This window comes from Anser cygnoides, chromosome Z, assembly GCF_040182565.1.
Source record: "Anser cygnoides isolate HZ-2024a breed goose chromosome Z, Taihu_goose_T2T_genome, whole genome shotgun sequence".
NCBI lineage: Eukaryota > Metazoa > Chordata > Aves > Anseriformes > Anatidae > Anser > Anser cygnoides.
The window spans coordinates 71,847,494-71,873,743 of record NC_089912.1 but is presented as its reverse complement, the minus strand read 5'-3'; the positions used below and the strand labels follow the sequence as shown (position 1 = coordinate 71,873,743).

The 26,250-nt window shown below is 39.6% G+C and overlaps 1 protein-coding gene and 1 long non-coding RNA gene across 12 annotated transcripts in view; both read left to right on the top strand.

Annotated features, from left to right (window-relative positions):
• Nucleotides 1–26,250, top strand: part of ARL15 (ADP ribosylation factor like GTPase 15) — a 216,914-nt gene that overhangs the window by 18,947 nt on the left and 171,717 nt on the right. The window contains exon 1 of one of the 11 annotated variants that reach the window (XM_048050392.2): nucleotides 13,698–13,826. The exons of 8 other annotated variants lie outside the window; for them this stretch is intronic. In XM_048050392.2, the coding sequence (XP_047906349.1) occupies nucleotides 13,737–13,826 (90 nt within the window). In that variant the 5' untranslated portion in view covers nucleotides 13,698–13,736. Of the gene's footprint in view, nucleotides 1–13,697; nucleotides 13,827–26,250 lie in introns of those variants that run through there. 2 more of the 11 variants (XM_048050387.2, XM_013180551.3) reach the window with 2 other exon arrangements.
• LOC136789134 (uncharacterized) lies at nucleotides 13,833–26,212 on the top strand. The gene is made up of 2 exons (XR_010827946.1): nucleotides 13,833–16,603; nucleotides 19,414–26,212. It is a non-coding gene; the product is annotated as an uncharacterized lncRNA (long non-coding RNA).

Here is a 26,250-nt window from a genome sequence, read left to right as displayed (position 1 = left end):
AACATGCTTTGAGATTCTTTATTGATCTGCATAAAACTGTAGATGTTGGGAAAAGTTGTTCTATAGCATCCTGTACATCCTTTTATATAAATAGCCCTTTTTAGATCATTTTTATTTTATTGCAATGTTTGTATTTGTATCACTTTGATTATATTCCACACAAATCTTGAAACTATTTATATTCTGTAATATGTAGGCCTTTAAAGAATGCCACTTCATTTTTATTAGCAAGGATTTCTATAGCACAAAACTGAACTACATTTTAATGGTCTTATATGGCTAGGTCTTATGTTATCAAAGAGGAGAAATAACTGTAGTGTTTAAAAGATACTGTAACTTAGCACAATGGTACATTGGTATTAATGTGTATAAATTCACATATTTCTAAAGGTAGCTTTCAAGTAACTACATACATTAGTATCTTAAAAGCCATTCTGGGACAATATCTTTTAGGGATCATTAAGATGTGAGAAATGTCTCAGATGCCTTGCATCCTGGAAAGTAGAGGTTACTTATAGTGTGTTGTAACTAAGATTTTAAAATTCTATTTCTTGTATTGTTGCAGCTGCCTGTGTGAGTGTTGGCAAATCTCTTGTACCTCTCTTTGCAGTAGTATTTATTCCAAGGCTTCCCAAACTTGCAACTTCCATTTCTTAGCTAGATTTAATACTGTGAGTTAAAGCTGCTGGCCCACTTTGTTTCATTCAATCCTTTTAATGTCCTCTTTCAGAGCACACAAAAACTAATTCAAATCATCACAACTTACCATGTAATTATTTTACTAAATGTTGTATTTCAGGTCAAAACATGACCTACCCTTTTCTTGTTACCTTATCTCTCTGAGGAGCAGTACTCCTGTCTGCTTTCAGTATTGTGGCTTCTTGTTGAAGGCAAGCTTGTAGTTCAGTGCTTGGGTCTTCCTAAGTCTAAGCTATGTGAAATATATCTGCATGTCCTTTTTGCGATAACTAGACATGGCAGAAGAGAGGTGCTTCACAGAACTGATTTCATTTGCAGCTGTTTCAGCTAGCACAGGGAGACAGCTGAAGGACAATATGGCCATTGGTCATGGCCAACACAGGTTCATGAGGGGAAGGTCCTGCTTAACGAATTTAATTTCCTTTTATGACAAGGTTACCCACCTAATTTACTAAGGGAAGCCAGCTGATCTAATCTTTTTGGATTCCCCAAGCTTTCAATACAGTTTCTCACAGTATCCTTCTGAACAGAATGTCCATCACACAGCTTGACAAATACATAATGCAATGGTTGAACAATTGGCTGACAGGTTGGCTTCAAAGGGTTGTAGTAAATGGGGTTACATCAGGCTGGTGGCCAGTCACTAATGGGGTTCCATAGGTCTCCATTGTAGGGCCAGTTCTCTTCAATGTTTTCATAAATGACTTGGATGTAGGACTAGAAGGTGTTTTGAGAAAGTTTGCAGGTGACACTAAATTGGGAGGAGCTGTTAAATCCCTTGGGAGTAGAGAGGCCTTGCAGAGAGATCTTGACGAATTAGGGAGCTGGGCAATTCCCAGTAATAAGAAATTTAACAAGAGCAAGTGATGGATTCTGCATCTGGAACAGGGCAACCCTGGATATTTGTACAGAATGGAGGAACCCTGCGGAAATGGATCTGGGGGTTTTGGTTGATAGCAAGCTGAACATGAGCCAGCAGTGTGCCCTAGCAGCCAGGAGGGCCAACAGTACCCTGGGATGCATCAAGCACGGCATCGCTAGTCGGTCAAGGGAAGTGATTGTCCTGCTCTGCTCTGCGCTGGTGTGGCCTCACCTCGAGTGCTGTGTGCAGTTCTGGGCACCACAGTACAAAAAGGACATTAAACTGTTGGAGAGTGTCCAGAGGAGGGCGACGAAGATGGTGAAAGGTCTAGGGCAGAAGCTGTCTGAGGAGCAGCTGAGGTCCCTTGGTTTGTTCAGCCCAGCACAGAGCAGGCTGAGGGGAGGCCTCATGGCGGCCTGCAGCTCCCTCACAAGGGGAGCGGAGGGGCAGGCGCTGAGCTCTGCTCTCTGGGGACAGCGACAGGACCCGAGGGAACGGCATGGGGCTGGGACAGGGGAGGGTCAGGCTGGGGGTTAGGGAAAGGTTCTGCACCCAGAGGGTAGTTGGGCACTGGGGCAGGCTCCCCAAGGCAGTGGTCACAGCAACAAGCTGTTGGAGTTCACGATGCTGTTTTGGACACAGCTGGTTTGATTTTTGGGTGGTCCTATGTGGAGCCAGGAGTTGGACTTGATCCTTGCGGGTCCCTTCCATTGCAAGTTATTCTGTTGTTCTGTGATTCTATACACTCTTGCTCTAGCCACTGTGTGGCAGCATGTCTGTTCCCTCATTTGGAAAATTTCCATATGACTCCTGGCACCTCTTCAAAACTCTTCAACATCAACCAATTAGCGTGGTTCTGCATGTTAAATTTTTCTTCAGTTCAGCCATTTTTGGAATTGCCTTAATGTAAACTGCTACTCTTTATCACTGTTTTTTTGTCACTTTCTTTTTTTTATTTCCTACTACAAAAAGGACAGGGATCTCCTGGAAAGAATCCAGCAGAGGGCCACAAAGATGATATGGGGCCTGGAGCATCCTCTCTATGAGGAAAGGCTGAGAGACCTGGGTCTGTTCAGCCTTGAGAAAAGAAGACTGAGAGGGGATCTTATCGATGTTTACAAATGTCTTAAGTGTGGGAGACAGAGGGATTTGGCCAACCTCTTTTCAGTGGTTTGTGGGCACAGGACAAGGGGCAATGGCCACAAAGTAGAGCACGGGAAGTTCCGCACCAACATGCGAAAGAACTTCTTCTCGGGGAGGGTGATGGAGCACTGGGACAGGCTGCCCAGGGAGGTTGTGGAGTCTCCTTCTCTGGAGATATTCAAGGCCTGTCTGGATGCCTACCTGGGCAGCCTGCTCTAGGGAACCTGCTTTGGCAGGGGGGTTAGACCCGATGATCTCTTGAGGTCCCTTCCAACTCCTACAATTCTGTCATTCTGTGATTTCAGGATTCATTATTTATTATAAAATATAACTTATTCATTATTTTACCTATTTTCTGTGCTCCCTTAACTGTCAGATATGGTTTCCTCACCTCTCTGATGTCATTCTGCTTCATCCTGGCCATCTTAGTCACTTATGTCATGACAAAAATAATACTTTTTATTCTCCTCAGTTCACTTTCCTTTTACCTTGTACTTGTTTCTTACTGTTGCTTTGTTCATTTCCTCCAGTTTTAGCACAGAGTATTTTAACTTCTGTAGTTGTTTGTTGGGGTGGGTGTGGTAGTAGAAAAGTGCATGTGCACAGATAAAATGTTTTGAGGTAAGTTGTATGCTAGAATCTCTTTCAAATTCCCTTAGTAACTACTTTTTAAAGTACTGTTCACGCTGTAGTGACTTTTTATGTCAGCAAACATACGCTTCAGCTTACAAGTGATGATTTGCTGTTCCCTGGTAACCTGGCTGTTGTAGACTTGAATTCTTTCTCATTTTGTCCTACTGTGAATTTTTGTGAAGTATGTTAGTCTTGTAGCTTAAAAGTGTAGAAGGTTGGTAGCATATCACCACTGTTGGTAGTTTAGGATAGTTTGCCTTTATGGAACTCAGTTGTTCAGAGCATGGATCTTTCCCAGAATCCAGGGTGGATTGCTGGCAGAATTTTTGCCTTTTTTTTTTTCCTTCCTTTTTTATCCATTCCTACCCCAGTAACTACTGCTTAAGAAGCCTAGAACTTTTTCGATTATGGACAAAAGTCAGTCTTTATAACTGCATGCATTTTCCAAATGTGGGAGGTTTTGTTTTTTAGCCAGGCCTGTGTTTTGTTAGAGTTCTCTTGATGATCTGCTTACTTCATTTTGTTGTCATCTTGGGTTATATGGAAGATACGCCAGTGCATTTGTCTGGATTATATAATCTTAAATAACCTCCATGGCATATGGTTGTACCTAGAGGCCTGACAGAAGGTGATAGTTCGATTCCTAGCGTAGTCTCTGCTATGACAATCAGACTACGTGCAGAAGGGGAATGTGTCAAACACAGCAGTGTTGTGGGAATCATTAAAGTTCTTTGCCATGTTCACTTCTTGTCTGTATGTGGGAAAACAAGATGGGATTTGTTGTGAAGGTGAATCAACAGAGACAGACGATCATGGAACAATGAAAGGAGAGTGGAATGAGAATATATAGAGTAAAAGTTGGCAAAACCTTTTGATAATTGATATCAAGATTTGTGTTTTAGATGTTTTGCCTTGCTGTTGTATCACAATTTTTTTTTTCTTGGTTATTTTCTCAAATTTATTGGCTATGGAAGACAACAGATATAGTAAGAAAGAGGGTCCTAGGTGCAGGTTGGATCAGTGCTTTTTGTAAGATGCTAGATGGAGGTGAGTCTTGGTTTCAAAAGTTCTTAAAGTGCTTTTTTACTCTAACATCTCTGAAGTTTGAACAGGAAGGTAACTCTGAAAGGAACCAAATGGGAAAATCCACATCTCTACACACCAGATCAAAAAGCAGAGCCTACGGTAGGATGAGAATCCTAAATTTCTGGCAGTGGCTGTTACAGGCTAGAATACTGTGAAGGTCATGAAAGGGAGTTCTAAACTAAACACCTCAAGAAAAAGAAAGTTAAAATGTGTCCCCAAAAGAAAAAGTTGCTCTGGACTGAGCTATGCTGAGCTAGTGGAAATGTGAAGCTCTGAGACTATCGGATAATGAGCAAGAAAACCACAATAAAAAAACTGAGGTTTTAGGTGTGTGCTCTACTGAAGCTGTAATGTAATGTGAATTAATTTTATATAAGCTTCTACCCACTAATAATAATCTAGTGGATGGTAAATCAGCTTCAGGTAGAGAAAAGGAGTAAAGCCCCTAGTAAGTATGAAAACTGAATGTATTTGGAAATGTCTTTGAATCTATTCGTCATAATGCTTGTATTATTCTGTCTGCTTAAGTTCCTGAATCTTGCAGCTAGTGGCTTAGTTTTCAAACTTTGTATCAGATGCAAGCTAATTTTTTTTTAGCAGGGTAAACTGAGGTGTAAGACATACACACAGACACACACAACTAACATTCCCTAGCAAGTTCTAGACAAGTAATCTAGTAGTTCTGAATCACGATGCCTTGCGTTGTGACCTGCTACATGCTCTCAACTCATTGACGTGTGCGTTTTAGTTATGACATTTAATTAGCCTTCTGCTATCTTTACTGTTGAAATTCTCTTTTCAAATTCTGTACTCCAGTGCAGGAAACTGTTCCCCAAAAAGGGAAGATGTCAGCAATTTGCTCTATTTCTTGAATAACATTGCAAAGAATGCTGTTTGTTTTCATGTTGTGACTATGTCACTTTTCTGACCTTCAAGCTTTCCTTTCAAGGGTTCTTTAGGTAAAGGCAGGTATGCCAAGTGAGCTGACACCTGTCCTCTCTTACCACACAGTTGTAACCATGGGATTCTGTATTTTTAATCTCCCATTCTCTCTGTGCTAGAATATTTTTGATAAAAACCACTTTGGTTATATTTCAGTTTGTGTATTGCCTACTTACTGTAACAACTACTGCTGAGAGGGTCTTCTGCTCTGAATAAGGAAAAAGAATTCAGTGCAGAACTGAAAAGGGAGAGTGCATAGCAAATGCTGTGCCAAAACTTGTATTTATGTATGAAAGTTGTATGTATGTTTTTTAGTTTTGTATACTCAGTATGTTGAACTACTACAGGCCTTTGTGTTGCTGTGTAGGCACCGGACACTGTAGTCCATAGCTCTTAAATGGACTTCAGTTACTTTTTGATGGTTAAATCATTGTTTTGAACTGAAAACAGATTAGTTATTTGAAGAATTATCCTTTGATTCTTGGTGGAGCTTTTCAAAAATTATTTGGGATACAAAAAAGAAGCATGTCTGTTAGAGGGCTTTTCAGGGACTGCTTAGGGTTTGTCCGTGTTTAAATACTACCTTTTTAAAGAAGGCATTAATTGAGAAAAGTGCTTTATCGACAGATGAATCAATGGATTAATGTGTTGCTTATGCAAGATTTCATGGCTCAGATTGGTAAGGTGTAAGAAGCCTCAGAAACATTCTGCCTTTCTGCACAAATGATTGTGGTTTTCATGTTCACATGACAGAATCATAGCAAATAGGGCTGAAAGGAGTGGGAGTCATCTAATGCATCCCTGGCTCAGAAGACGCAGGATGGGCTATGGCCAAACCAGCTCTGACCAGACTGGTTCTCAGAAAAAGCCTTAGCAGATTCCATAATCTTCTCCTTTAATCTCTTCCCTAGCTCAACTAGCCTTACTCTTCTACATGCTGTTTTTCTAAGATGTAGCCTAAATCTCCTGTTAATCTCTCTTGCTGCAGTTTAAGCTCTTCTTTGTTGCAAACAAGGACAAAAGTCTGTTCCTTTGTTGTTTGAAAGTAATCACATACTTTTTCAGCTTTCTGAAAAGTTAACAGATTGGTCATGCTGTACAGAATCCCAAAGTTACAAATAGAGTGAGGAGTTATGTCTTGTGGCAGTTTACAATTGAAAGATGCAGCCATGTAGCTCCCATTTCTTCTTTTGCTTTATTTGCGTCACTAAAACAGGGATCAGAGGCAGCTTATTAATTTCATGCTGAACATACTGAATTACTTGCTGAGGATCATTTACTGGGTATGCATTCTGCAGTCAAGGACACCTGGAAAAGACTCTTAGAAGATGAGTTAACCAAGCTTTTGCTTGGTTAAGCTCTATCTTATTGAAAAATAGAAACAACGTAGGTATACCATTATGTTCCTAAAGCAGCAGGAGAAACTATGAAACAGATGCAATGTTTTTTTTTCTTTTATCTTACCAGTTATGACTCAGCAACTCTTTCTTGGAAGATGCAATTTTTTCATGACAGGATTCTCTCCCCTGAAGATTAGTGTGCTTTGAACAAAAGAGGATTGTACAGGTTTCCATCATATGGTCTTTGGTTGACAATGAGCCTGAATTGCCAAGAAATCCACAGACTGTGAGAGATCTGAGACTTTAACTTTTTGTATTACTTTTAGAACAGCTAACTCCAGTGCAGCTGTTAGCTGTCTTCTTTTGTGCAACCCCAATATACAGATTTCCAGGTTTTAATGTGATTTTTATGGAATGTGATGCTGTTTCTGTATATAGGTTTTAAAAAAAAGGTAAATTTAAACAAATTGTAACTTGATTCATGTTTTGTTTGCATGCCACTGAAGGACAGCAGCTGTTAGCTCTAGGACTCTTGTCAGTTGATTGAGGACAACCTAGCTAGCTGGAAAGGTAGTCTAGTAGAACTATTTCTTACTTGGTTGAGCTTTTAGGAAGAGGCAAGAACTGCGGGTTTTCAGTGAAAGTATGCTTTGTTACTTCTTTTAGAGAAGTTAATTCACTTTCTGTGCAGAAGCATTAATACAGTTATGGTGATTAGACTGTAATACTAAATAATTGGTGTTTGTTCAAGTGTTTGCTGCTTCATATAAAATAAATTAAATACTTATTCACCTTGCTGTATTCAAGGGAGTAAACAAAGTACAGATTTCAAACCAATTAAGGTGGCTGCTTTTCTACTTACTGTTATTTGCAAGGTTCTGTTTAGACTAATCTGCAAGCTAAGAAGTTTCTCTTCTGTCTCAGTTGTTTGCTTTGGAGTTTATCCAAAATGCACTTGCTGAAGTAGTTTCTCATAGCTTTCAGAAATCTACGTTCCAGTTGAAAAAAAAATATATTAATTTGTTTATATTAATCTAGGTACATCATTTGTAATAGAATTCTGTGCTCTGTCAATCTAGGTTCATGTAATAAGTGATGAATAATGTCTATTTTAAATTTTCACAGATGCCTTCAGTAACCATGGAATGTACAATCAGAAACAGACACTGCTGTCAGAACACCAAAAAATACTGAGAAAACATATATTTCCAAGACACGGATTTTTCTTAAAGAACAAGAAGCTGCATAGTTCAAAGGACACGCTGAGTTAGATCATCCTCGGAACTCTGAATTATGCTCAGCTTCAGCTTTCAGTACATCTGTGTTCTAATAAGCTCTAATAAAGTTGAGGGGTGGCAGTCAAAAAGTGTGTTAGATAGACCAGCTAATAAAATGGATGTTGTAACACCTGTTGAACAGATAGCTCTGGGATACTTACAAGTTCATCATCTTTTAAGTGATCTTATTGAAAAATAAGAAGTTGATGTCACACACAGGTTCTGATGGTGCTAGTAAAACTTTCAGCCATACATCACGGGTATATGCAAATGTAAAAGGTTTTCTACTGGAAGATCAAGCATTAATATTTAGGGGTCATTTCTTGTTGTCTTTCATAACTGAATGTTGGCATAATGTTAATTTACAAAATTATTAGCAGTTTTCTAGGTTTCTCTTTAAGTAAGACTGTTAAACTACAAGTTATCATCTGTGTTTAAATTAGTAGTTCAATAATCTATTTGAAGTTTAAATAGTAATTTTTTTTGGAGGGCAGTTTCTTAATGTCTCACTGATTTTTGAATTGCCCCTATGAGCTGAAGAGAATCAGATACTAATACACATCAGAGAATATGATTTTCAGTGCTTTCCATTATAATGGAAAATCTGACTGAACCATCTGGATTTGAGCTGGATAGCTGTGTTTAGGAGACAAGAGATTGTGCAGCTGGATTTAGAATCTCCTGAAGTGGAAATGCCTATGTACAGCCTCTGAACAGCAGTTCCAAAATATTTTATGTGGTGGAATTAATGTCTGATTGCTGTATTTTTGCAGAGAAGTTAATGTTAATTCCCTTGTTTAAAAAAAAATAAAAATCCCAAATAAACAAGCAGAAGTGGAATGAAGTTCAGAGCAAAGAGAAACAGCAGCAATATGTTCACAAAGGGGAAGAAAACAATTCTTTTTTTTGCCTGCATCATGGAATTGTAGAATGTTCAGAACAGGGTAAAACCAAACTCAGAAAACTGAAAACCACATCAATGAACGCTAATTTCCAAACAATAAATTTGTTGGCATCTTTTTTGAACAGGTTTAGTAAATAACTTTTTTGGGGGTAGGAGGTTGTGGCTTCCTATACAGTAGAATTAAAATAGAGATTGATTGTATTGCTATGGATTCAGGTGTCTTTTGTATTTAATTTTGAATGGCATCTTTATTTAAAATTAATACAGAGTATACAAGAGTCAGCTTCTTTTGTGTGGTGCCAGGTGAGAGGATTATGCAATCTGAGCAGATTGCTATATGAAGTTTTAGGCAGAACTACATCAGTAAATGTGGAAAAAAGTTAAATTTTTAGAACTCAGTGTCATAGAAAAGCTTTTTCATAAAGCCTGAAAGCAGAATGCAAATTTCAGAATGGTAGTTAAATAAAATGAAATACATTTTACAGTGATTACGCCATTGAAGTAATTTAAGAAAAAAAAACATTCTGTGTGTGCTGAGGAGTTAACTGTTTTGATTGTGTGCTCTTCAGATGTTTTTTTTTTTTTTTCATTTTTATGAGTTGATATTTTTTTTCTTTAATTCCTTTTGCCCTGCCAGATAAGGCTTGTTCCGGTCTTATATATATAGTATATAATATATACTTATATAATAATATATATCTTATATAGTATGTAAGTTGTACTTCAAGTCATATTTATTGTGGTGAAATACAGGATTATTCTAGTGTATGACCTTGTACTTGGTCAGCCAACGGTACTGATTAATGAAATTAAAAGCAGTAATATATGAGACTATAAAGATACCATGCTAGTAGGTAAATACAGTCTCTGTATGTGGTGAGTATCTGTGCCTGTAGTACCTGCCTTCTGTGCAATAAAAGTGCTTTAGGACTTTTAGGACCTGGCTTCTTAGGCAGGGTTTTCAGAATGTAATACGAAACAAAACTGGTTAGCTTTAATAGTTTGTCCTCAGGTTTCAGAAAATAGGAGTAAATCTGTACTGTTCCTTTGCTGACTAATTTATTTAATTGCTGGCCATTGTCTCTTGTGCTCACTTAGTGTGGATGAGGGGTTTCCACTGGTTCTTCTATCTCCTGCTCTGCTTTGCATGAACTGTGGCTGTTTCATTTTTGACAGCAACCTAACTGCCCTTGCATGCAGAAGGATGCAGATAAAGGGGAAAGCATGCAGTCTCATTAAAGAATAACTTGAGTTATTAGCTTGCTTCAAGCTCTAAAATACCTAATACCTCGTTTAGGGACACCACACACGTGTATGCTGGGACATCCTTGTAAGGCAGTGCGAGAAGGTGTACTTTCCTTGCAACGCTGGTTTGATGATTATGAGCACATCAATGTAAGCCATAACTTCTTGAAGCAGCCTGACCCCTTTTGCCAGTGTGTATAGGTGTCCAAAGTGCAACTAAAGTTCAATTATATGGCAATGCACTGCTGCTATGATTAAGCCAGAAAAGAGCACGGTTGTCTCTGTTGCCCAGTCCTATCTCCTTCAGAAGCTGAGTCGTAGAAACACACAGAAAGCCCTAAAAAGCACTTTTGCAGAGCTGTTGCTTGATGAACATAGCCTTCTCTGGCAAAGCTTGTTTTTGGCTTAGTCAAAATATTTTGATGAAGTTATGTAGAACTCTAAACAATAACATGGCTATTTTTTTCTATAGTTCAACATCCCTTTTATATTTCTTTGTTTAAAGCTTGAAACCAACCACTTCATGAGGAAATGATAAGGATGGCTTTATTTTTGCCGTGGAAATCCAGGTTGAAGGTTCTGATTTGCTGTACAGTGTGAATTGGAGGATATAAGTACTGGGGCCCTCCCTCTTTCAGCAGAATCCTTTTTAAAGCTTTACACAAAGGGGTCTACAGAACATGAACTAAACTTTTTTTCCTAAATGGCTAAACAGGATGTAGATATAAATAATAATTCAATACAAACTTATTTTGCTGGAGTTTTCTCACACACAACTTCTTGTATGTTGAGAAATGTAGTTTCCTTTTAGAAATAGTTCTTTCATTAGTTTCCGGACAGTGCTTAAGATAAATTCATAAAATTAATAAAATAAAGAAAAATTAAAATAATGTTCCAAGGTGGTATAATTTCTCTATGTCAGCAGTAGCATTTCAAGTTTTTAATAACAGTGAAGTACATGCTATGTTACATAAAATTAGATTTTCACCTTTGCCTTATGTAGTTTTTCTGAGGCAGTAATAGGCCATACTTTTCTAAACATGAAAACCAAAATCATCCCATGTGTCTGGATTTATGCATGATTTTGTAATCTGATGTGTTGAAAATGCATTATTCTTAATCAAAAATTAAGATTTTTCTTAACTCTGTCTGGAATATTCAGAATGGTTGAGCAAAGAGGTGATAATGTGCTTGAGTAGTGACTTTTTGCATATGCAGATTTAATAAAACAACTCTGTAGATTCTCTTTTTAGATCACTCCTATTCAACAGTTGGACACAAAACCGCTGACTGTGGTGCCCCCAAAATGTCATGCGTGTCTGTTTTGACAAATACCACTTTTTTGACCTGAAATCTATTTATTTTTGTTTCATTTAAATGTACCTGTTTAGTTTTACAGTGATTACAGTGATTTACAGTGTTCCATACAGCCAGTTTCTCTTGCTGACCTGCACGTTCAAGGTAGCAACGGGGAAATACTTTTTGTAGCTACCACTGACAGAGTTTCAAGGGCAGTGGCAGAACGTGAAACCACAAATAATTCTTGGTTATAAGCTTGGCTCTTTGTTTAATCTTTATCTTGGAGAGGCTGTCCTACCTTGAGGGCAAGCCATGGTTGATAAAACCTTCTGAAGGAAACAGTAAAACCCAAGATTGCCTGTCACAGGACAGTTGGGAAATACCTTCATATGAAGGCAGGAAAGAAATCCTTGTTAATCTTGTTGATACTAGGTTATTGTTACCTCTTGTTCAGGCAGGCTGGCTCTGAATCACTGGTGTGTCTTCAGACTTAAAATACACTGGAAATGAACTTGAACTTGTTTTTTTCTAAATAGCCTTTGTAGTTAAGAACCTGCCTTTAAGTGTGTTGGTATAGAAATTTCTTTGACAAGTGGCAGTCCCGTTCAGCTATTTTATTCATACTGTTTCAAGTGTGAGCCTGTGTAAATCCCTTTTGTCAGTGGAGTAGTTTGTACTGTTTCTTGTTTTGAGTGGTGTTACAACACAATAGGCTTTGTTTATTTTTATTCTTTTATATTCTTCCATAAATTCGTGTTCTCAAATTCTGTAAAGGTAACTAACTGCCTTTCCTTTGAAATGTTTCTTTTGCCACTTGTTTGCCTTTCCCAGGTAAAATTGAGATCATTCGCACAGCATTAGTATGCTTGGCTAGCCATATAGGTGTGCTAATTTCCTGTCTAATTCTTTCACCTGTGGACCATGTTATCTCAGCAGAATTGATTTCTGCATCTAGTTTGGACTAGTTTTTAGCACCTGTTTCTTTCATGTGAATATCTGAATCAGTGAGTGGTGGCAGGATCACCTTTTTTGTCAGTGCTGATAAGGGCTTTGTGCTTTGCCCTCTGTTTGCTTTGCTTGGTATAATAGATTGATCTATCTATTTACTTTTGCATGTCAAAGCTTTTGCTTCACTCAGTCTTTTGGTTTGATATATTTCAGCCTTCTACTTGTCGGACTGTGTCTAAATGGCAGGTCTGTTGTGATACTCAAGCTAAAGTGTTTTGTTTGTGGACCAAAATCACTGTGCGTTACTTCACCTCTGGCCCCAAAGGATGTATGCATGCAACATGCACCCTCCTTCCCCCCCCCCTTTGCCTTTTCTCGGATGGCTTCTTTTTAACTTTTGTGACTCTTGTGCTTGCTTTTTTCTTTTTTTTTAAAGTGCTTACCTTTTTTTCTTCTTTGAAGTCAGTTTCTTGTCCAGGCTCTGAATTGTGAGGCTATACCTTCTGCAAGCTACTGACTGCTAGAAATTCTCTGTGGCTCTCTACCTGTTTTTTTTTTTTTTCCTACCATGTTTCTTGACTGTTTTGAGAAAGAAGTTGTTCATCAAAGAGTTGTTCTGGTATTGGCAAGCTCAAAACATTGGCAATTACTTCTTTTTATTTTCTGGACAAATGCTGTTTTTCTGTCTTTGGAATTTTAATACTGGCAATCTTTATTCTGTGATGGGGAACTGGGAGATGATTTGTAGTGCAGTGTTTGCCAAGGGATGGGAGAACACGAAGTGAATGTTCAGTTGTCCATCTCAAATCTTTATGTGGATATCTGCTGTTGCAGAAGGTGGAAATTAGTGACTCACTAACTTAGTCCTGTGTTCCCAACGGAAAGTGGGAAGTGTCAACATGATGCTTAATCTTGAATTTACAAACAGTGTTTTTTACCTTGTTCTTAAGTTGTGCAGAATGTCTCTGAAGTTTCTGTCCTTACTCACAGCCTTTCAAATGTGCAATGTTGTTAGGTTTTCTTCCATTAATACTGAGTAAAAACTTCTCTGAAGGGCTATGGCTCTCAGAAATTGGTAACTGAAGTTGTCAAGGAATGAATGCTGATATGCCTCATATCCATGAATGCTGATAATTGTTGTAGTTTATATATATACACACAAAATTACACAAAAGTAATTTAAATATATATATGTTTTAAGTAACTTTTGTGTTTTGGCATTTTATCTTGTCATCTGTAGGGTTTGGGGAAGAACACTCTTCTAAGCAATTGTGTTTGTTTTTTTTTTTTGTTATCCTTTTCTGACGTGCTGGGAGAAGAACACTGAGAATGGTGGACAATGATCTCTGTATTCTTGGATGCTTGTCTGGACTCTGGTTCATGTGGCTGGAACTGATTTGACTGGTAGATTTGAAATCAAGATGTTTTTTCTGAGGTCAGACTGTCAGGTACTTGTTACTTCTTCCATTCCCAGTATGCTGGGAAGTAATTTGCTTACTGGGTAGCATATTTCACCTACTTGGCTCCCTGAACATAGAGCTCAGGCACTGATGACACCCTGCACATTTTCATTTTGTGGTATTTGATCTCGTCTCCTGATGACTGAAGTATATTAGTCCAACTGAAGCCCTGGGATCTGCTTTATAGCCATGTTTGGGTAAAATTAATGGCCTACAGGTTAATGCACTGAATATTCTGGTGATCATTTCCATCTTGCAGCTACAGCATAATTGTACTTTGTTTGGAAAATTAGTACCAGAAGCAGTGATGATACTTGTAAGCAAATTACTCGGCTGAACATGATTCGTTTTTCTGCTTGAGCTCCAGTCATTATTTTGCCTAATGCTTGTGCATTGCTAATTTGACTGTTTCATACTGTGTATTGTTAAACCACTGTCTGCTTCAGTTGTCTTGCTGCTCACTGTCTGTGCTGCATGACTGGTCACAAAAAATGCATCCTGCAGAGCTTTTCCATGAAGATTGCATGCTTCTTTAACATGAAGATGTTGACTGATGGCTGTGTGACGCACTACGGTGGCAAAGCAGTCTTTGTTAAACCTCAGAAGAGACCGGCACTGGCAGTATGTGTGGTTTCGTGTAAAATTACTAAGAAAAATCCCATGAAATTTGGGAGCGATTATAAAGCACTAATTTTGTGCATGAGGAATGCTGATGATTGTGCTATCCCTTCTAGGAGCATGGGTTCGATATTGAGATATTGTGTGGTCCTTCTCTGCATTTGGTTTTCAACTGCACGTATAGCTATTAAATATTGGTAGTTTCTTTTTCCTAAGCCCTCCAGGCCTTTTCAGAAATTTATAGAGAACTTAGAGAGAGAAAAAAAAAAAAAAAGCATTACTTTTTCTCCTTAAACTTAGACCAGTGGTTCTCAAATTAAATAAAATTTGGATTCATTTGGTGTTCTGTATGACTGTATATTTAAATAGTCCTATCTGTTCCCCACCTCTGTCTAATGAGAACTTACATTAGTGAGAAACAGCTGCAATTTCTGGATGTAGGTGTAAAAGTTCACTACCTTGTCATGAAGTGGCTGAGCTATCACCAGCAAATGTATTTGGTTAATTATTCCCTGGATAATGTAAGTACTTCAGTAAGCGTGTTTTAAGTTTTAAACTGTGTGTTTTAAGTCTTGTTTAATATTTTTGTTTCTGCTGACTGACAGACTCTGGACATAAAAATTAATACTAAAATGCTATTTCAACTTTCATGAGTTTAAATGAGTGGGTGTACGGAAATTTGAAAGACTGTGACATATGCTATGATACCAATATAGTAATTGGAAGGTGTAATTCAGTGCAGGAGTTGGGCTCTTATTGATGACATTGAATTGAGTGTTATACGGAATATGTCAGACCATGCTTTTATATATAGATAAGTTTAGTTATTTAAACAGCTCACAAATAGATTTTCTAGATACCAGTTCAATGCAGAAGGTTAATGAAGCCCATAGGTTGGATATGTTGCTATTAAAAATAGATTATCTGTATTCTAAAGGAGAAACATGCACCCACTCAAAAATTAAATCCTTTGGGCTTTAGTAAATTTTAAATAAATGACCACTGCAGCATGAATGCATGCTAAATAAAATGCCTCCAAGTGCAGGTCAGAACCATACTAGAGGGTGTGTGTTTTGTTGAGTTACACAAATATTTCAAGGATGTTAGCTTGACATGCAAACTGAGAACCTGCAAAGCTGTGACTGTTCAGAAAAACAGTCTTCTATCATTGGGCAAAGCTTCCTAGCCCTGTTTTTTAGCAGAAACCAGAGATGGAGGCAAAAAATGTAATAATGATGAAGTTAGATAAATAAGTGCTGTTCCTTTGTGTACAACTACTGCAAAATCTGGGACCCTTGTCTTAGAAGGGTGACATGAGAGAGGAAGAATAATAATTAGCTCAGAAGTGATAAATCAGATGCTCCTGGATGACCTTCTTTAAAGCCAAGGAGACATAACATTTCAGTTTATATATATTTTTCCTTTTAAGAAATGTTGCTTTTTCATAGTATGTAACTAAATTATGGGACATTTTTCTACAAAATAGTTGTGGAGTTAAGAAGTTAATAGCATTTGAAGGATTAATTTTTTTTAAGAGTAATATTGGCACCGAACAGCAAACATTTTCAGAGAAGACATTAAACCTCAGGTTTTAAAAGTATAACCTAGAAACAGTATTTCATATTCCTGTACGTGTATGATCATGTATAATTTACCTCTACTTTGTACATTTTCTCTTAGCAGCCACCATCAAACATTAGAAACTTCTATATAAATTAGCTTTTTGTTGCTCCTGTTAAAACAAAATCCCTAAATGCTATCCCTAAAAGCAATCAACTTTTGTGAAGTTGTAATCTACGTGTACTTACTCAGCCCCATTTAACATTTGCTACTCTCTCCTGAAGGTTTTGTCTTACAAAAGACCCCAGGATTGAAAAACAAAACAAAACAAACAAACAAAAATATATATATAAATACATGTATTTTAATACATATAACATGTGTTATATAACATTCAATATAATGTATATATTATATGTGTATATATATATAACATGTTTATATGACACTTGATTCCTTCTTCAATAATACCTCTGTGTAGGGTCATATGAACTTCGGATCTGTCTGAAATGGATGGAGCAATGTACGGATGCCCAGCTTAGCTGCTAGAATGCAGTTTGAATGCTCCTTAATCTACTTCATACAAGGTCAGCCATTTTAGCATAAAGCACCATCTTTGATAGTTTAGCCAGTAGTCTCTTTCCAGTGAAGCAGGTGAGATTCTTGGCATATTCCATTCCATTGATTCTGATATGTGAATAACATCCTTCATAAGAAGACTCATGTATCAAGCTGTTCCAGGCCAGTGGAAACTTATCTAAGCCATTTTAGAGGCACAGGACCTTTACACAGATGTTAGAACTGTGGTGGCAAAGCCAAGCTGTCATAGATTGGGAAATGTTACAAGCAAGTTAATCCTGCCTAATTTGCCTTCTGTGTTTCATGTGTGTTTTGGTGTAGTCTTTAATTACTTACATTGCTTTGTTTTCCGTCTTCCTTTTCCCCATAGGACCCATGAGTCATTCACTACACAGGATGGGTGGTGGTAATTTAATTAGCTTCTGTTAAGTATGTTTTTTTCCACAATTGTTAGATGTGTTTGCTTCATGTTCTTTTCTGCTATCTGAACGCTATTCTGAAGACAGAATTAGAACACAGAAATGGACATATTGGGTCAGACCAAATACATCCCTTGAACAGTGACCTGTTTTTTTACAATAAGCATAAACAAGTGTCTGTGAAGGAGTAAGGACAGGAAAAGCATGTGTGCTACTGTTACCTGACCTCTGACAAGTTTCTGACTTGTTCAGTGCAGACAATTTCAGAGTTAGATGTGGTTTATGCTCTTACATCTGTGGATGTCAATGCTCTGAATGTTATCTGTTATGACGTTCTAGGTCTGGCTATTTCTAGTTTCTTTGTGAAGTCAGGCAGAATCCACAGTCACATTTGGCAATGAACTGGTGGTTTTTCAGGTCAACAACCAATGACATGTAAAAATACTTCTTGTTCTTTTGAAGCTGCCTCTGATTAACTCAATTCAATGGCACTTAATTCTTTCACTTGAAGAGACAGTGTATAGTTATTTGATATCACCACCGTGTAGAACCTACTCGCAACTTTTAAAATTTGTCACGTTGCTCCAAAGTTGTCTTTCCAGTCTGGAAAATCTAAGATTGCATAGATTGTGTCTTGAAGAGAAAGCTGTTTCATACTTGGTCATCTTTTTTGTCCTTTCAAGGAACCTTTTCCAGTTGCTTTACCCTTTCAGAGATAAAATGAAAATAAAAAATACAGTGATACATTTAAAGTGGCAACATGGATGTATACAATTACTCCATGGCATTTCCTTTCCACATTTCTAACACTTTATTTATTTTTTTGAGAACTATCTAGAAACAAGCTCCTGTTTTTATGGGGCTCTCAGAACTCAAAATCTCATTCCTGAGTCATATAATGGGGAGCTCAGATGCCATCAGCTTTTTAGGACTGCAGGCTTTTTCCCTTACCATGTAGATCAGTTTTTTGATTGTCACCAGCCATTCTGCTGTCTATTCAGTGAAAGCAGAATGTGCTCACTCATTGTGAGTGTCCCTCCATGTATCCTTAGTCTATACTGTTTTGAATAGCTAGATATTACCAGCAATTTCTGTCATCTCACAGCTCACCTTTTTCACAGCAGATCCATCACAGGTCCCTGAGATATTTCACAGGTGGCCTCCTTCCATTGCAGGAATTGATAATTTACTCTCATCCTCTGTTTCCCATTTCTTAACCAATTACTTGTCCATGCAAGGCTTTTCCCTCTTATGTCACGACTACTTGGTTGAGCGTGTTTTTAAAGTGCTTGAAGAACTTTGTAGAAAGCTTTCTGAAAAGTCATTTTGACTATTCTTTTATGGGTCTTTCTGTGATGGTCAAGGCTGCTGCTATCTGGGCAGATCACAAATGCTGGATTTTATTTTACCGTGTGAGGTAATAACATTTCTTCAGTTATAGAACAGTGTGAAGAACTAACTGAAGCCTGAACTGTGTTCTAACTTAGTATTTGCTTCGACTCATTCTTTTTTTTTTTTTCAGAATACATTTTTTTTCCCCCAGAATTCTCAACCTCATAGAACATGCCGTCCACGCACTGTATGGTTCTATAGCAATGAGTAATTTTTCTCTAAATCATACTCCAGCTTAGCATGTTGAGTATCAAAAATAGCATCCGTCTTTTAAATATGTAAGTGTTACAACAGAGCCACTCCGTGGCAGATGCAGTCATAGAATTATATTTACCAAGCTGGCATTCGTCTGTTACTGATGAGAAAATCCCTTGCCTTGTTCAAATTTCTGCAACAAATGGTGTTGCAGAGTCTACAGATTTGTACGACAGATGAATTTGCTGTGATTTGCCCTGTGTGAGTCAAGGATTGTTGCACTACCATTGTCTTTGCTGTCAAAAAACTTTAAAAGGACAAGTTTACATCATTACCATAGATGTTTCCTTGTCACTTCAAATTTGAGGTTAGTGTTTATGACACCAGCGGGTTGTTTGGCACCATCCAGCAGAGTATGTTGTATGAAGAGTTCAGCAAAGGACAAATGCACATATTGATCTAAGTAATCAAATAGCTGAAGTGTAGCAGTGTGACACTGAAGTGTTTTAAAATTTTATGCACTGACTGTGCTCTTTTACTTTGGCCAGGATTTGTGTAAAAACATTGGTGTGCTGTAAATTATTTGTGCTCTTGTATTATGAACTACACATGCTCTTCTGAGAGAATTTGAGAAAAATAAAGTTGAAATATTATGTTGACATTGCTGGAGAACAGAAAATAAAATAGAATGTATAATGGGAAATAACATGGCCAATTCTCATTTTCCCACTGTTTTAGTACAGTGGAAAAATGGCTTGGAAAGAGAGGTGTGGTATGCACGTGTTTTTTTTTTTGTTTGTTTTTTTTTTTAGATGCATATCCGGAGTAGAACTGAATTTGATGGCTGTGTCCTGACATCCTGAAGTGAGGTCTTCTGGTCCCCAGTGGTCTTTGGTAGCCAGCAAATGCTGGAGTGTGCACAGAAGGTCATGGTAGCCCAGCCAGTCAAAAGGTTTCTGCCTGATTCAATCTTGCAGCTATAGGAGTGCAGTAAATTAAGGCTGAATATACAGTATATAATTGTCAATAGATAATAAAATACAGTAGATAGATAGATATCTGATTTACTGCTTCTGTGCTGCAGCAGGGAGTAGGCATGGAACAAGGGAAAAGGAATGGGCAGAAGGAAGGAAGTAGGGAAACTGAGATTTCATCCATCATCCCTCATGCTTCTGCTCAGCGTGGCATTTATCCAGGGGGCGTCTAAAACAATTTGTAATATTTCTTTTAACATTGTAGAGTGCATTAAGACTTGTACTGTTCCAGTATTACCTTATGTAAAGCTGTTTTACCACATGCAGTGATGGTGTTCTTCACTGATATGTTTTGAATACTTGAAAACTTACTGTAATTAGCAAAGAGAACAGAAAAGCAAGAAAAGTAGAGGAGGTTAGGAAAGGGAAGAACTGATAGGTAAAAATCTGGAGAGCAAATGTGAATAGCCTGATTTGTAGGAATGATCACATTCGACCATGTACATATTTTTGTACAAATCTTTTTTTTTTCCATGTCTGTGGCAATGATTTTTGCCTTGGCAAGGGAGAACTTCCTATTAAGGGTGGCTTTTTAGGATCTTTTTAGTATAGGACAAATAACTGGCAGTACAATAGGAGAAGCAGAGAAGCGTAGACTTCGTGCAGCTGTAGAGGAAAGACAACCTTTTTGTTTGGTCTTAATGTGTTGACTTGTTGCAATTTTTTTATATGTAGTCATTAATTTGTCTGAGTGGAATTTTAAGTTCATGTGTGGATAGACTACATCTAAGTAAAGAACAGGAAGGTCAAACACTAAATCTTCCTTCCTCCCGTGGTCGTTCTCATTTTCACGGTAACATCCGTTTTTGCCCAGGCTGCGATGGATATATGTCAGATACTGTACCTTAGCTTGGATGAAGCGCAAGATGATGACTCACAAGTAGGGCTGATAAATGCAGTTACTATTGCTCTGCTTCTGGATCTTGGACACTCTGGAGTCTGGAGGCAGATAACCAGCAATAATTGATGCAAATGTTTGGAATCTGATGACTTCTATTGTAGTTTGAAAACATAATGTCCAATAAAAGGTAAATCTAAAAAAAAAAAAAACCTCTTAGTTATCAGGAATTATATTGATTTTGTGTTGTTTGTTCCCCTTCGTAAGCCAGCCTCAAACTGTTGAGGACTTGTATGTTGTGGTAATGCTGGGTTGGAGTTTTCAAGGTTACTCTTAAGGGTTGGTATTTATGCAGTCCCTTTCACTTTTCTTTAAAATAAAAGACTCCTGTAAATTGCAGCTGTCTCAGAGTCCTGCGAACTGTTTCTTACATCTTTTCATCTGACTGCTGTAGAGCTTGTTAGCTGACTGCACTCTCTCAACCTTCCCTCCCTCCTGAGGAGATTGGAGGATTAATGGCTCTTTCATATGCCACTTTTCATCCAGAGAACTTCATACACGCTACCAGGTCTTAATCAGTTTACTTGTACAAGAATCAAGTCCTCCATTTCTGAAGTTCAGTAATCTCTGGCACGAGGACTACACACAGCAAACCTTTTTAAAAGCAAACGTCATGGTTCTACTAATGAGTTGGGTGGTTTGAGGAAACTCTCTCAGGCCTGCATTGTTATTTAAGAGTTGTGATGTACCTCTCGCTGCTGCTGCTTTGACAATTTAATTTTCTAATACAGGGGCTCTGTTATCACTCTACATGCCAGCAGCACATCTGCTTCCTGTTTTCTGTGATCTAGATGAATGTAGGCCTTTTCATTTATACTCCACCTGTGTTAAAGGTTCTGTGATCTATGGACTTACTGTTACTATTTTTATTTTTTTTGGCCATATATTTAAGAGATTGAGTCTAGGTTTAGATCCAAAAAGCGAATGTGTTTTGTGTCCAGTACAGATTTTATTTGTATTTTACACTGCCTTCAGGTGAAACAGAACTGAGCTCTGGAAGATGAACTTTGTAACTGAGCTCTGGTTTGTCTCGTTGTTACTCTATTATCTGCTTGAAGAGTCATGCAGTTCTCATCATACTTGTGGTGAGGATAAGTAACAGGCAGTGTGATGCTACTTATGAAGGCCTCTCTTCCCTGGTCTCAAAAAGAATGGAAGGTGATAGCATTCAGGCTTGTGGATCCAAATTAATAGGCTGATCAAACTTTCCTGTGTTTTATTTTCATGCCAATGGCTTTGCAAAAATACTGTCAACTTAGAAATCGTATTTGTTGTAGAATTTTTGTCACATATTGAATTAACAAGTAAGACTTCTGTAAATGAAATGTTCAAGAGGAGTTTGCTAGATTTGCAGTTTTGTCTTGAAGCTTGGCAGGTAGACTCAGTCACAGAACAGTTAAAGTTGGAGAGAATCATGGGGTTCTCTAGGCTGTCTTCACACAAAAAGCAATGAGGAGACCAGAAAGTGCAGTTTCTTTATGCAGTCTATCTTGAGAACCTTCAAGAATAGAGACCATACAGATCTTTTAGGCATCCTGCACCACTGTTGCCATGTGTGGGGCAGAAGGCTTCCCTTTATGTCTGGTCTGGACTTCTCTTGTTTCAGCTTATGCCTCACGTCTGTCATCCAGCCATCATGCATGGCTGTGGAGAGTGTGGCTCCATCTTCTCTGTGACTGTCCCATAGGCAGGGGAAGGCTGCTTGGAGGTGCCTCCAAACTCTACTTTTCTGCAGGCAGAAGCAGCCTTATCCTTCAGGCTCCCCTCACAGGGTAGGTGCTCCAGCCCCTTAGCATCTGGTGGGCCTCTGCTGGGCTGTCTCTGCCTTGACAAAGTCTCTCCTGGACTGGGGAACCCAAACCAGAGGACTCAGTATCTAGGTGTGGTCTAAGAAGTGCTGAGTTGAGGCAGGATCATCACATCCCTCCATCTCTTGGTTGTGCCACATGCTGCTGGCCTTTGCTGCTGCTGGCCCCAGGTGGTTCCTGTGCACTTTGCTGTCCCCCAGGGCTCTGGAGACTTCTCCACAAAGCTGCTGCCCAGGCCTGCAGTGCCCAGCCTGGAAAACTGCCCGGGGCTCTGCCTTCCCAGGGGCAGGGCTTGGTGTTTCTGTGGGCTGAGCTGCACGAGTGCTATTCCTCCAGCCTGCCCAGCTCCCTCTGTGCTTGAGTAAATTAGCTGGTTCCCCCAGCTTGGGGTCACCTGTAGACATGACAGGAGTGGCTCCTCCTAGGTCACTGATGTTAAGCAGAACAGGTCACAGGTGGGATCCCTTTGGTACTCCACATTGTCACTGGGGTGCAGATAGCGTACAACCAAAACTGATGCTTCCAAGCCCAGTTGTGTAACCAGTTTTGCCCATTTAAGTTGTCTACTTGCCTGGACTGTAATGTTTTTCCTCGTTCATAGATCTTGCCCCATGACTTTCCCAGGAACCAAAATTAGACTTAATCAGCTTGCAGACATCTGGACAATCCTTTTGGCTTTCTCTGAAGATGGGCATGGCATTTGCATTTTTTCACTTGTCGGGGACCTCTTCCACCTCAGTCACCATCAAGATGAGCCAGCACCACCTTCAGGTGCAGCCCATCTGGTCCTGGGGGCTTCTGTGGTTAGTTTTCCTCACCTAACCCCCTGACTATGGTCTCGCGTGATGCTGCAAGTTCTCATGTATAGTCTGTGGGTAGTCATTTTGGCAGAGCAGTTGTTTTAGAATCATAGAATATCCCGAGTTGGAAGGGACCCATAAGGATCATCAAATCCAACTCCTGGCACCGCACAGGTCTGCCCAAAAGTTTAGACCACGTGACTCAGCGCACAGTCCAATTGCTTCTTAAATTCAGACAGGCTTGGTGCAGTGTCTACTTCCCTGGAGAGCCTGTTCCAGTGTGCAACCACCCTTTCTGTGAAGAACCTCTTCCTGATGTGCAGCCTAAACCTCCCCTGCCTCAGCTTGACACTGTTCCCATGGGTCCTATCACTGGTGATAACGGAGAATAGGTCACCTGCCTCTCCACTGCCTCTTGTGAGGAAGTTGTAGACTGCGATGAGGTCCCCCCTCAGCCTCCTCTCTTCCAGGCTGAACAGGCCTGGTGACCTCAGTTGCTCCTCATATGTCTTCCCCTCTAGGCCCTTCACCATCTTTGTCGCCCTCCTCTGGACACTCTCCAACAGTTTCATGTCCTTTTTGTACTGTGGTGCCCAGAACTGCACACAGTACTCCAGGTGAGGCTGCACCAGCGCAGAGCAGAGCGGGACAATCACTTCCTCAACCGACTAGCGATGCCGTGCTTGATGCATCCCAGGATACAGTTGGCCCTCCTGGCTGCCAGGGCACACTGCTGGCTCATATTCAGCTTACTGTCAACCACAACCCTCAGATCCCTCTCTGCGGAGCTGCTCTCCAGCATCTCGTTGCCCAGTCTGTACGTATAGCCAGGGTTGCCCCGTCCCAGGTGCAGGAAGGGAAAAGGGATTAAGTTTCTTAAATGTGCAGGGCAGCAGAAGAAACTAAGGCATAGCAAAGATGTGAACTTCAAGTAACTTCTATAACATAAACATTTCAAGTTTGTTTTCTGACTGCTTTTCATATTCCCTTAACATTGTTGTAGTCTTTAAATTAAATAACATTCCTGAAATTCTAGAACACTAAATATAACTAAAGTTTATAACAGGTACAGATACTTAGGATACCTCATTGCTGGGTTTAAATATGTGAAAGCCAAGGTACTTATTCGATCATCCAGACTGCTTTCACTTCTTATTGTGAAGAAATCTTTAATCTGTGTCTTAACTTTTCTGTTGTCTGATACTGACAGGTGAGACCCAAGAGTTCAGTCAAGAATTTTTAGAAGCCACGTTAGTAAAAACTGCCTACTTTCTTTTTGTGTGACTGGAGTGCGAAGTGCTTCCAGTGGTATATATAGTATATTGCTTTGCATGCTCGTCTTGAGTTCACCTGGACATCCCACTAGGTTGAACTGACTTTCTGTAGTTGGCTTTACAATTCACTGTTTTGTATGGGACTTCAGTTATGGATCTGTTCTGTTAGGAAGTGCTTAGGAAACAACAGCACTAAGAAACCACTTCAGAACTTTATTAGCAAACTTTTATTTTGTAAATTAAAATGTTGTACACGGGCAAATGCAACGGTACAAACAGTATTCATCAAGCAAATCACCTAAGTAGGCTGTGCGAACACCAGCTGCGTCTTCTAAAATGCCAGTTGCTTATCATTAGTAGGCCACTGAGGCTGCAGTTTGTAAATTTTCTCGGTTCAGTGTGTTTCTGGGGAGCTTGTATGAACCTGCAAATAAACAAAGAAAGGTTTTGCCTCCGAGCCCGAATTCCCGTCGCGTACCGTGTCTCGCAGGAAGAGCGGAGCCCGTGCCCCGCCCCAGCGCTGTAGCGGTACCGGGGGGGGGGGGTGCCTGTGCCCGGGGGTGCCGTGCTGCCGGGGGGGACCCCAGCTGCCGGTGGTGCCGCCGCCTGCGCTCCCTGCCGGCTGCTGCGGGCCGTGCAGGCGGGCGCCGTTCTGCGGTGCGCCGCCAGAGGGTGCGTGCAGCCCGGCGTGGGGAGCGTGCCGCGGGCGTTCGGTGCCTTGGCGCAGGCTGCTCAAACCTTACGGTGAGCAGCCTCTTCAGTTCATCGAGGGAACCCACCGGCCCACGCAGGACGTACGGGTCTCTTAATTTACCGTAGGGACTCTTCTGTATGCCTGTGAAATGTAATTACGTGTGTATAGCCCAGCTACAGCTACACAGTGGTTTGAAAACGTGTAAAGGTGCAGGTGATGAGGATTCACGTTTCAATATAGACCTTATATTCCATCTTATTAAGAAATCACTGCTTGCAGACTTGCCAGCATCCAGAGCAGCTGCTGGGAGACTGTATAGCTTGATGTAGAGGAAGCAGGAAGGAAAAAGGAGTAAAATCTAGAAGTAAGAGTGTTCTTAAGCTAAAGAGAGCAAAGATGACCAGCAACTGTATGTACAAAAGAGCATGGAGGTTGGGGATAGGTCAAAATTGCAGAAAGCAAGAACTAACTTGGGTTATTTTTTAGTTCAGTTGGCTTTTTTGAAATGGTTTAGTATACCATGGAGATCAGGTAGTTTCTGAGCAGTGCAAATTTTGGGTGTGTGGCTGCTGCAGTCAGACATCTGGGATACATGATAGTAATGAAAAATTAACAGTTCATTACTATCATGGCAGAGGGACATAGAATCTAGGAACAGCAAGGCAACCTTTCTACTTGCAGTCCACAAAATTCCTAAGTTTTTGTCGTGTGGTAAGCCAAGAGAGCTACCCTCTACTGTGCTGTTGCTTATGACATCCTGCGACAGTCTTCCCCACTGTCAAAAACAGGATGAAAAAGGAGGAAGGAGAGTGCTAGGGAGAGTCTGTCATTCCTCCCACAGTGATCTGTTCATTTGCTGTTGCTTTGCAAATCTGTACAGCTGTTAAGCTCTGTATGCTTTGACTTGGTTTTATTGTTTGTTTTTTTCTAATATGATTTTTACAGAACTAAACTGCCTGTGTCATGTGGGTAATGCATAGTAGAGCTGTAATTCCCTGTAGCACTTACACAGGTGATAAGAACATAAAAACTGCCATGCTCTGAATTTGTCCAGCTGGGAGCATTGTCTCCAGCATTCAGTAAAAACAAACCAAAAAAACAAAACAACAACAAAAAACAACAACACCAAAACCAACTCCTG